Here is a 12,583-nt window from a genome sequence, read left to right on the forward strand (position 1 = left end):
AGACCCAGGAGCAATCTAATTACCCCTACCAGTACTTCCACAATGTGATGGCTTGTACTGGTTCTGTTCCCAATTTAATACTAGTAAAGTCAACAGTGACTTTACATGCCCTAGGAGACGGTAGTCAGTCCCAGGGTATGGAGTCTATGTTTGGGGGGTCACTATAACACCCCTGTGTTACTGCACTGAGGTTGCTGTGTAACACACTTACCAAAAAACCACATGAAACCCTATGGAGTAAAAGACCCCATAGCCCATAAAACACAGTACAAAGTCAAAGGATATCTCAAATCATGTCTAAGAGTGGGAGAAAAAGAGTCTCACTCTTAGCAGGAGAAAAAAATAAACCCCAAAAATCCAGCAAAGCTGCTGGGGGACTCACTAGGTTTGGGAAATTAGCCTTAACAGAGAATTCTCCCTAACAGCTTGATTAAAGGATTATCTACCCCCAACCCCTTTTGCACGATGCAACAACGAAGAGACCTTTTGCTGGAGAAAAGTAAAGATCTTAGCCATACCTATTCTACGAAGGCCCCGATTTATAGAGAAGTTAAGTCTACCAGGGGGGAAAACCCTCTTCCTCCCCTCCCCCCCAAGGCGGTGAGAACATTTTGGTATCAATGGAACACTTGATCCCAGAAAGAGATGGTCCGATCATGAACCAGAAAAACATCTTAAAACTGCTCCATTGCTCACCCAAGCTTGCTTAGATGTATTGGTCCTGATGACATCAAAATTGTGGAGTTTGCAAAGGAAAGCCGCCTTGATTGGGTGATTTTGCACCTCCGGTCGATGCTGGTTCGAAACTGCCTTATATGGGGGCAGGCTCAGACCTGCTACTTCTAGGCTTTGACATCATAGAGGGAGGCTGACCATTTGCTGTGGAAACTGGGGAAGATGTCCGGGAAACTGACAGAAATATAAGTTCTGGTAGGAGACCGTCATCAAGACTCCCGGAACCCACCAGACATGAGGTAATAAACCCCCCACGATCAGCTCTAAAAGCAGGAGGAGTAGGCCCCAGGCTGGCAGTGACTTTTGGAGCAACAAATGGAGAAGCTAGAAATGTACAAATATCGGTGGAATCCAAGAGCTTGGCAAGCCCCTCAGCAGACTAGACCTGGCTAGCTGCTGCGCTAGCACAGACCTTGGACTTATACCTCCCTACTATTCAGGGACCTGGTTTGCGTTTAGGCTCAGGGAACAAGCAAGGCTTTACACGCCTGTTTAAAAAGACAGACTTTAAATGGCCTCCTACGATATATGCTGCTTGTAGGAGACGTGGCTCTCGGCTAAACACATGTGTGAAGACTTTGGCATTTGCTTTAATCTTGCCATCCAGAGAACGTCAGGAAGGCCGTCAACAGGTCTCATGACATTGATGAAGAGGAGTGGACCATACTCTATTCTGGAGTCGAGGAATCTAAATGCATTTATCCAAGTAGTGACTCTGCTGTGGGAAAGGGTGGAGATCCAAAATCTGGTGATACTACTTCTACTCACTCTCTATGGAAATCCTGTAGGGATGGGAGAGGAAGACTTAGTGGGTGCAGTTACCAATGTAACAGACGAATCACGAGTGACCTGCGCATAATATTATGTGGTGACCTCAATATAAAATATGTACTGTTACGACAGAACCTTTTTCATCAGAAAAAACCTTCCCCTCTAAATTTGGAGGCGCGTGGGGGGGCGGCCCAGGGAAGCATGCACTGCCCTGAATCCGCCGCCACACCTCAATCCCCTTTTCCCCTCTGATGGGAATGGCCCGAATTCACTAGCGCTCCTGGGTTTGGCTTCGGCCATGTAATTCCATGTGCGGATACTACTTCTTTGTCTTTTTTGTCTTGTTTATCATTCAGGTACTCAGTCCTCGGGTGTCATGCTCCTCCCCTCCGCATGTCGACTTCTACTGGGTTCAGCAGGTGTCCATTCTGCAACGGGCTGTTCCCAAATTCAGACACCCATGCCCTCTGCCTACGTTGCCTTGGCCCAGACCACGGTTAGCAATCATGTTCGGCGTGTGTCTCGCTTTCCTCGAAGGTGCTGAAGAACAGACTAGCCAGGTGGAGGGAGCTCTTCCAGAGGTCGCCTCCAGAGGATCTCAAGAACTTCGTGAAACATTGGACCATGTCCAAGGTAGGGCCAATATGTTCCATCGCACCCCGCAAGGGAGAATCCTACCCAGGGACTCTCCCGCGCGGGAGGGACCGTCCAGGTCGTTCGACCAACACATGCGCACTGAGGCTGCTTCAGCTACCAGCTTTCGGGTCGAGGGATCCTCGGATTCTCCCGGGTGCAGTGTTGAGGGACCGGGAGGTTCTTTTACCGGGCCAACACCCGAGGGGCTCCGCCCTTGTACCGGCACCATGGCCGAGGGGCTAAACCCTAATAACGGCAATATGTCAGAGGGGGCGCCTAAACACAGCTCTACCGACCCCCGGGTCGAAGGTGTCACACGTACCGGGCCAAGGCCCGAGGAGCAGGGTAGGCCTTGTGATCCACACGCAAGAGTCCTGGAGGAGGCCGGGCCCAGCGGGCCGAGCGACAGGTCGCAGGCACGTGGCTGTAACGCTCACCTGATTCCCGTAGAGGCGCCGGTCTTGACTGGGCGTATACCGTATCTTCAAAGGTGATGTGTAACACACGGCTGGCTCTTTGGGCTGGACCTCTGTGCACTGTATGTCTGGCTCGAAGGGTAAGATGTCTGCAGATAGAAAATGTGGGATTAATGAACTGGGTTATTGAATGTCTCTCTCTTCTTCCCTTTCTCTTCTCCTGCTCCTGTAGAACCCCAAAGGTTAACGCTCTCACCTTAGGTAAGTGAACGCCGTGCTCTCCATCTGCCTCGAGGCAGGGTGCTGTAACCAGTTTCTTCACTGGATAAGGGGAGCAGGCCTCTTGACTTCAGAGGACTGCTGTCCGTCGTTTACTGCACGAACGGTAAGTTTCGGGTAATTCTAATGTCTTTAAAGTCTTTAGTAAAGATGTCTCTTGTTTTGCAGGGTTCCGGCGATGGCGGATGGCGGGCTGAAGTGAGTTGAAGATGGAGCCCGTGTGATGAATAGAAGCGCCTGGAAGCACGTAAGTAAGCGCTTGTTGCCTGCTTCACGATGCGCTCTAACTGTCTTTTTGTTTTGCAGGTACAAGTTCGGGGCGGCTGCAGGGTGCCGGAATACCCACTGGGTTAGATGTGGAAAGGAGCAATGGCACGTGAGTATTAAAGTTCCCCAATGTCTTTAAACGCACCTTGTTTTGTCTTTCAGATGCGGGATGCAGCGCCGAAGGCCTCCGGAGCGTGCGAAGAGTTGGTAAGCTTTTGTCTTTCAGATGCCGGAATGCAGCGCGAGGCGTTGGTGACAGCCGATGGACCAGGCAAGTGAAGAGCTGTCACTGAAGACCGTAATGCTAACCTGTTCTTTCTTGTCTTTATAGGTGTTGCTGAAGACTGGATTCAGAATGGTAAGCCTTTTTCCTTAGGCCCAGGATCAGATGCAGAAGACAAGATGAGCGTTCTGCTGCTGAGGATGCAGAATAACGCAAAGCAAGATTCATCCATCGGGTGTGGTTTAAATAGCCTCCTGTAGTGCTTAGGTGTCTCCTTCCACAGCCACGCCTAGGTAAGAAAAGAGTTCCTGATTTCCAGAAGAGTTCCAGTGTTCTGAATCTAGGGAGTGGCTCCTGCCCCACCCAACAGGAAAAGTAGTTCCAAACAGAAGAGGATCAGAGACTCAACTGGCAGGCAAGTAAGCAGCATGGTCTGCTGCAGGTAAGTCCACCCAAGCATTATGAGCCCGGCGCTTCCAGCGCTGGGACTGGGCATATTTAAGAACCTGGTGCCACTGGCGCCAGGACTGGGTCCAAAAGGTCCCAATTGGGACTGGTTGGCACTCGGAACCTGGGTTATGGATCTGCTTCCAAGGGAGTTGGGAAAACCCTGACCTTTTGGAAGCAGAGATCATGACAAGAACTCAAGGAACGTGATGTGGGTATGGTGAATGGTGCACAATCCGGGTTTGAGAGTACATTATCCAAGTCATGAAGTGAGAGGGATGAATACAATTCTGAGAGCAGATCTACGCTCTATAGACCGTGACATTGAAGGGGAGGAAAAAATAGTGAGAAGGAAAAGAAACAGCAATATAAAAATTGGCTACTAGAGCCCAGTGCTTCCAGGAAGACGCAGAAATTATAAAGAAGATCCTATCTAATAAAAACATGAGATCTGTGGAAGCTTCTCAACAATAATGGCACGTTCCAACTGGCTTCAATGATCCCCACCGTACAAGAAAAGATCTGGATGAAATAATTCACCAACCCCTTTAGTGGCTCGGATGGTGGTATCAGACTTGGCCCAAGAAATCGCAGCAGTCCTTAGTCTATAGAATTTGATGAGGAAGATCTACGGATCTTAATAAAAAACAGAATAGATCTAGAGCTGCAGGCCCTGATGGTCTAAACAATAATACACTAAAAGAGAAACCAGATGATTGGGCAGAATATTTTTGGATCCTATTGAATCAGATCCTAAGGGCCCGAAAAAATTCCACCATCGTGGAGAAAGGATTTGATTTTCCCTGTATATAAAAAGAGAAACCGGGACGATCCTAACAATTATTGACCAATTGCCCTTCTTGACACTCTGGGGAATATCGTTGCCTCAATCTTCTTGAAACATCTGAATAAACGGGGGGCATTTTGATGTAAGGCAAGCAGGCTTTGTCTAAGGGGTGGGGACATCTCTACATTTTTTCCTTTTGAACATACTAAAGATGAGGGCGATTAAAACAAAGCAGAATGTGTATTTGGCCTTTATAGATCTGTAGCCAGCCTTGGATAACATCAACAAAGATAAAATGGCAAAAATGTACGGATAGATTGGTCATGTCCACCAGACCTTGTGGATGCTATAGGGGCACACTATAATGGCACTTCGATCCAAATAAGAATGTATTCCGAGGGACTCTTAACCAAATCAATCTGTACCTTATAGAGGACTGAAACAAGGCTGCCCTCTGGCACCGGCAATTTTTAATCTCTACCTCTCAGATATGGCCCGTTGCCAGGAAGAGGTACAAGCTTCCCCCCCAGGTTGCCTGGATGATGTATGCAGATGATTTGGTGGTTATAGATTTGACTCCAATCGGACTACAAAGGAGACTGACCCAGCTAGAGAGTTACTTCCAGGCCAATGAGCTCGGGATTAATGTGAAAAAAACGAAAATCCTGGTACTTTCTAATGCCCGTGGGAAGCGGAAACCTAAATCTTCTTGGGTAATTTGCTATGACAAGATTGACATCATAGACTCGATTACATGTCTGGGGGTCACAATAAACGGTAACATGAGTGAGAAACTTTGGGTGGATGGTTTTAGATTGAAGTATCGAAGACTGCCAGCCCAGACTAGGGTCCTATAGAGTTGGTTCGGCAATTGTATACTGGTCCCAATAATTACCTTCTACAAGCAAGCGGTTACCCCGATTCTGTTGTATGGAGCTGAAACAGCCCTGACCATGCCTCAAGATATATTGGGAAGTACTTGAAGGTCTATTTTGGAAGAGAGTACACAGTCTCCCAAAGTCCCTTCCAGTTGGTCTGGTGAGGTTTGAACTGGGGTAACAGTCCTTGGGCTCAATGGTGAGATGGAAATCTCTGAGCCTATACCAGAAATGTATAAAATACCAGAACCGTCTTCCATTTGACATTCTAAAAGGAAATAAGAACAATAGTGAAGGAGAAGAGGATGGAATTGTGGATTCCTGGAAACTGAGGTGCAGGGAATCGCTGGTATCTCTTGACTTGTCTGAAGAAGTTCTTTTTTAAGAAATCCAGACAAGGTTAAAAACCAAATACGACGCATGTACAGGATTGATACCAGGGCAAATAAATGTACGTATAAACTTAACGTCTTCTTTGTCTCTGGAACATGGTTCGATAAACCAAATCCCTAGATACCTAGTGAAATATCTGAGCTATAAATATAGAAACACCTTTGAGGATGAGACTCAATATCCTCTCAACAAGAGAATTTCTCGGTGCCAAGAAGCAACGTGATGCCACTACTACCTCTTTCAGATTCTGCAGGAGAAGTGATAGGGTGGAAATGGCACAGCACCTCTTAATAGAGTGTGAGGAATTGATCAGCATAAGAACCAAATATATGAGCGAAGTGTCTTCACGATCTAATCCACTAACTGTGGATGAATGGTGGGAAATGTTTATTATTGGATAAAACAATGCAATGATATTAGCAGCAATTACATTTTTGTAGGAAGTATTCATATTGTAATTTAAAGATTGCTGTTACTTGAACAGGAAGCTGAAGAGAAGCTGGGAGGGGATAAAGTAAATGATGGGATCATTTTAAGATGTTATGTTTTTATCGTTTACCTGGTGGAGGATGGGATTTTAAGATTTGTATTTGTTAAATGTTTGTAATAAACCAAACATTTGAAATTTAAAAAAGAAAAAATTAAGGTGCCTCTATGTATCTCTCAACCCGAAATCCCAATAAATGGCTCAATAGTTGAGCATTATGTTCTGATTTGATCTATCAATGGTCTGGTCCGTCACCAAATATATGTGACCGCCAACCAGTTATTGACAGTCCAGGAATCTCTTGTAAGGTCCCTTAAAAAAGGCATTGTGCTTCTCTTTAAGAGCATAGTGTTTTAAAGTGTGTGGATCTGTGAATCAATATTGCTACCCCCACCCTTTTAGTATCCACAATGGCATGATATTGTGCTAGAAAATCTCTACTTTGAAGTCTGGATATCCGAGTTTACCAGATGTCTCCTGAAGGCATACAGAGTTTGGGGCGTGTCTATAAAAGCTTCCTTAAAATTCTGCCCCCTTTCCCGGGGCATTTAGCCCACTAACGTTCCATGTGCATATTTGTACCATATCCGCTCTCTGTCATCCAGTCACTGAGAGCATCTCATTTTGTATTTTGTCAACTCAGATTTTTGCATCCTTTTATTGAAGAAGTTAAATGGTGGTTTCCTTAGTATTTTACCTCTTAGGTTATTTCTGGAACTGGCCCCCAGAGCTGATGCATGTCCAACCACCCTGAAGGGTCGGATATCTCCCACTGGTCCCCACAAGCCCCCCCCCACCCCCCTCCAACAAGCATACTCAAGGACAACACAAACAGTTTTAAATCTAGCCATCAATATAGACCATTTTCTTTCCTGGTCCCGTAGTCTCATGTTGGCCCTGATTCCACCCGGACTACTGCTTGCTTTTCTTAAGTTACCAGTCTTGAATTGCTCTTTTGCCTGTTCCTTCCCTATTTGCTGTGGAAGAAAGTTTGACTGTTAAAAATCCAATCTATACAAAGCACTACCTTCGTACACTGGACAATTTGTTCAGTGTCTTCTATTTGCACCTGGAATCTGGTAGGGAACAATCATTTATATTTCATCTTTCTGTGAATTAGCTCTTCTGTGATCGGTTTTATCACTTACCTCTTTATCAAAGTGGTTTGAACCACATCTTGGAAGAATTAAGACCCCAGTTTTTAAAATGTATAATCTTCATTTATTTTTAGCTGATTCTAGGATGTCCACTTTGTCTTTCTTTACAGTAATGCAATTTGATCACAATATCTATGGGGGTGCGCCCAAGGGCTGACTCGCAATCTCCCCATTCAGTGTGCTCTTTTGTTCTTGATTGTTTTTCTGCCGTCCTATTTCAGAATTGTTGTGAAATGTTCCTGCATACACAAGACTATGGGCCTCATTACACGGTAGGCAGTAAGGGTTTACCGGTACCAGTATTTTACCGGTAAACCCTTACCGCCTTACTACGAGGTCCCTTTGCGGGTTGGGGAATTTAATGCCTACTTTTTGCAGGCGTTAGAAACCAACCCGCAAAGGGACCAGGGAGCTAATTACAGTACCGCAATTTGCGGTACCGTAATTAGCGCCTTCCCCATTCCCATGGAGCCCTATTGGGCAAAAATGGGAATGGGGAAGGGCAATGGGGGAAGGGGGAATTACCGCCCCACCAACCTTGGAATAGGGCGGTAATTCTCCTTTCCACCAAGGCGGTGCCAGTATTTTACCGGCATGGACCAACGTGCTAATTGCACCTTGGTCCACTGCCATCCGTGTAATGAGGCCCAATATGTGTTGCTTTAGATCGCTCTTTAAGCACTTTGACTTGTATATTCTCTCTTTGTCTAAATGATGTGCTAACTCTGGAATCTGTTATTTAAAATTGGTAACTGCAGACACTGTTTTATTAATTCTAGAGCCAAGATGCTCAATCTCTTGTTTATTGGTTGCTATAGCTGCAGAACTTCACATAGACACATCATCTCTTCTTTGACTGTTTTAGACCAATTAAAGTTTTCTCAAAGCCCTCTTTTGCCAGAGAGGTTCCAGTTCCTATTGCTCTGTCGCTCTGATCACTTCCCTGTATTTTAGGCAATTATCTAAAGTTTAGTGTTCCCTGTCTGTAATTACCAGCTATCTTATTCGTAACTGATCTACCACCTTCCTGTTGTACTTTTTTAGTATCCATATAGGTCTCACTGATTCCTTTACTATGCTTCCATTAATCTCGTCGGAATTATTCTGGGAGGTTTAAGTCTGTCCACTCTATATGTCACTCCTTTCCAGCTCTGTTAAGCATTTCCAGCCTATCTCCCAGCTGTACAGGGTAGGCAATTTCTTCAGGCTGGCCCCTTCAACACCAGAGGGTGGAGGAAGGTGCAGTGCTCACTCCCTCCATGCCTTGTTATCCCACACGGTTACCACTTCACCATTCTATGCCTGGGTGCACAGCTCAGCTACCCTAAGAGTCTGCAGGAGGACTGCCTCTCCTGGCCACGCCTCTAAGCTCCCTTGCTTCCTGTGCCACCTTTGAGCTATCACTCGCTGCCCTATCTGCTGCCTGCCAGAGTTCATTTGCAGTGGTGATGTCTCCCAATCCTCGCTCCAGAACTATGGCCAGTGGGTACGGGAATGTGTACAACCATATCATAAGACATTCTACAACAGTAGAGGAAGGACCCGGGACAGCAAGCCTGGAACACCAGCAATCACTCATTCCGCCATCATGGCCACACCCCCTACATTGATTTCTTAAGAATGATGTGAGAAAAGAAGACATATGTCTAGTCAAGAGCCTTTTTTAAGACTTTTAAAATTCCTAGAAGACCTAGCTCTATGTTAATTTATGAAGCGTGATATTCAAGCATTTGTAACATAATCAATAGACTAGAACACATTCCCTGCTATTCTTCAGTGGTTTACTGAATTATGTTGTAAAATCAGTTTTCTTTGTTTGGGGATACTGGGATGACCTACTTCCATCAGGCAGAACAATAATTCATGAAACATGGCATTTAAAAATTGGTCCATTAGCGACAAATACTGCCAGCACCATTGAATGTCCATTCCGTTGCCCGAAGGAGCTCTCAAAAACAAAAGGCATGATGTTTGTGATATAAATTGCTTCATTCTTTCCTTAGCCTTTGGTGATAACAAGCCCCATCTTGTTGGCTCTTCCTCTTTGTGCTTACATTATTCTAGACCCCTTAGATAAGTTTAGACGATTCTGTTTTATTTATGTCAGTGCTTCATATAGTGATAATGCAGCAAGTGAATCAAACGACACAGATAGTTTAAGAGAATCCATAATTTGAATGAAGTGCATGCTGCTCCAGCATGTATAATAATCTTCTAATGAATAACCTGTGAAAGAGCAACAGATATTTTAGCTAATATTGTGTATTTATTTCACAGCAATTCAGGTAGTAGTGAAAGTGATGAGAGCACAGATGAAGAGACAATTGATCCTCCTATGCCACCTCGTCAGGGCAAGCCCGTGTCAGCTGAAGATCCTGATGAATTGATTGGCCCTCCTCTCCCTCCAGGTTACAAAGACAGTGACGACGATGATGACGATGAGGATCTTCAGGAAGAAGAAGAAGAAGTAAGTCACTATGATTGGTAGTTACATATTGCATGTGCCACTAAGGGACTAGAATAAAGATATTTTATTTTAACTGGTTCATTAGCGCTGAAGCACACAGGATATGCAGAATGAAACACAACATAATGCAGTCTAATTACAATTAACAATGCAGAATGCTCTAATTCCCCAGTTCTAGATAGGTCTCCCAAGCCACCTTGAGTTTAGCAAGGTCCTCCTCCTCGTCTTGGGTATCCACACTGTTCGAAAGGGGTTTGTCACCTGCTTCCTTTCAGTTGTTTTTGCCTTGCAGGCTTTATATTCTTAAGCCTATTGTACTTGGTGAGAACAGTTGCTGTCGTCTGGGGTTACATAACTCTAGCCAAATAGTCCTCAAAGTATTCAGGGAATTGCGAAGTCTTGTAGAAATTCAGAGTTGGAGAGAGTCTCTTTTGTTCTGTAATGTAATAGATTTCGAGTGCCGACTAAGGCCCGAGGGCATCTACTTCATTTCTCCTATTAACCACTTTCAACTTCTCCCCTCCACAGTCTTCCTTCTAGCACCTCCTAGAGGTGGTCTCCCTCCTTCAGACCCTGTGTCAAAACCATGTCATTCAAAATACGACCTCAATTCCTGATGTTATCTACTCCTGAAAGCTACCTTCTGTTCCTAATGTTACTGCTGCCTCCTCTGTACCACCCCTCACCTCCTGATATCACCACCTTCCGCTCAATACATCTGTCACTTCCTGAAGTCACAATCTCCTCCTCAACATACCTTTTTACACCCTGATGTTACAACTTTCTCCTCAGTACTGCCTTCACCTACAGAGGTTTACACAGCCTCCGCAGTGCCCCCCTTCTGAATGTCACCACCACCTCCTCACTATCACCTTCCTCTTGATGACCTTGCCACTTCAATACTACTTCCCTCCTCAAAATCCGTCATTATAAGCGTTCCAACCTCTTCAGCCTCCCAAGCCTTTGCTGTATCTATTCATCGCCAGTTGTCTCCATACTCCAACCTTCTCCTCCAGCAACCTACACTCTGCTGGGCAAACTACCTGTGCCACTGGGGTTTTGATCACTGTGTTCCCCAAACCTAGGCTGGGCTCTTGGTGAAGGTCTGCACCTTTGTTCTAAGATTGGTGAGTGGCTGAAATGTCCTGCCTCTCTTGGTTCACCTGAGCTGATTTTCATTTTAGAGGATGGACAAAGCCTTGATCTTGCTTGTTAACCATCGAATGCCCCTCCCAACCACTCCCCTCCCCACCCAAACGCTCCCCTCCCTCCCACCTCCCCCTTACTACATGGGACTGCCTGGAAGTACACAGATTCCTTGCTTCCCTAGTGTGTAAATCCATTGCCAGTCTGACTAACCCTGCTGGCTCTCTGTAAATTTGGAACTTTGAATCATCTTCAAGGGGACACTATACCATTAGAGCATGAGTCAGTAAGTTTGTATCATTCACCTGAGAACATGCTGCTGGAAAAATACAACCTGGAAATATAGTATGACATGCAGACATTCATCATTCGGGATCATCTTTCTGGACCTTTAAGATGATTTATTTTCTGTCACTGGATGAGCTGCAACAATAATAGTATGATTTTTAGAAGTGTTTTGTGTATATTTAATCACTGTTTGTTTTCTTTTACTTGGTGTTTGGGACTGGCTAGAGGCACCTACAGTCCTTCAGCTAGGAAGGGGTACAGCATAGAATTCTCCTGTGACTGTCCCCTGATAAGTGCCATTGGAAGGGGATAAGGGGATCCTCCCCCATGCCGTCGCTGGGCCCATCATCTACTGACTCAGGTATGCACTCCACCACCTCAGTAGCCCCCTGGGTGGTCCCTAGAATAAGGCAGGTGACTATGTCACACATGGCTTTCTTCCATTAAATGCAGTTGAAACAGCTCGAGATCTCACTGTTTGTTGAACCAGTATCAGTTTGTAAATCAAACAGAATGGAAGCAGCCTTTCCATGGCCCTTAGATGATGCTGTAGGGGTTGGAGCTACATATCTACACTTAATACAGCATGCTGAAGGGGTAAGAGCTACATATGTACACTTAATACAGCAAAGTGCCTAGAGTTGCCTTAGCAATTGTTGCATTATCATCCCATTTTGTGGTTCCAATTTGTAAGCAGATGAAAAGTGCCCCAAATAACTCCACTCTTAGCTGTGCAGTGGAGTAATTGATACAAGTTAAAGTACCTTTTGACAACGCATAAAAGTGCAATAATACAATATTAGGATTGTAGGTTGAACTACAAAGTTAATTACAGTGACTTTATTAAATATCCAGAGTCCTACTTTGTTTTGGACCCTTACTTGTTTGTTTTGCTTATGTAGGTTTTAGACCTGGTTCCAATTGGGAGGAACAGCAGAGCTGCATTTAATGCAAGGTTTGCTCGGACTCTGCATCCTTTCTCTGGTGCTCCCTGTCGTGTAAATAACATTTAGAACTGCAGTTATAAAAATCCAAGTGTCTGGATTTGCTTTCACAAATCGCAGAAGCCTTTTCACATGACTTGTCACAATGTTTTTTGATTGGATCTTTTGAACTCATTTGCAATACTATGTTGAGTAAGATCAATCCTGCATGTTGGCTCAATTCCGGACAGTCCGGGGTTTCTAGTTTTGCCACAACTCCAGT

General features: G+C 45.0%; 1 protein-coding gene across 3 annotated transcripts in view; it reads left to right on the plus strand.

Annotated features, from left to right (window-relative positions):
• The window catches only part of WDR70 (WD repeat domain 70), a 2,341,596-nt gene that overhangs the window by 341,386 nt on the left and 1,987,627 nt on the right, over positions 1–12,583 (plus strand). For 2 of the 3 annotated variants that reach the window (XM_069627151.1, XM_069627150.1), the window contains exon 4: positions 9,754–9,943. In XM_069627151.1, the coding sequence (XP_069483252.1) occupies positions 9,754–9,943 (190 nt within the window). The remainder of the gene's footprint in view (positions 1–9,753; positions 9,944–12,583) is intronic. The other variant, XM_069627149.1, reaches the window with a different exon arrangement.

This window comes from Ambystoma mexicanum, chromosome 6p, assembly GCF_040938575.1.
Source record: "Ambystoma mexicanum isolate Mex_15411 chromosome 6p, UKY_AmexF1_1, whole genome shotgun sequence".
NCBI classification, from domain to species: Eukaryota; Metazoa; Chordata; class Amphibia; order Caudata; family Ambystomatidae; genus Ambystoma; species Ambystoma mexicanum.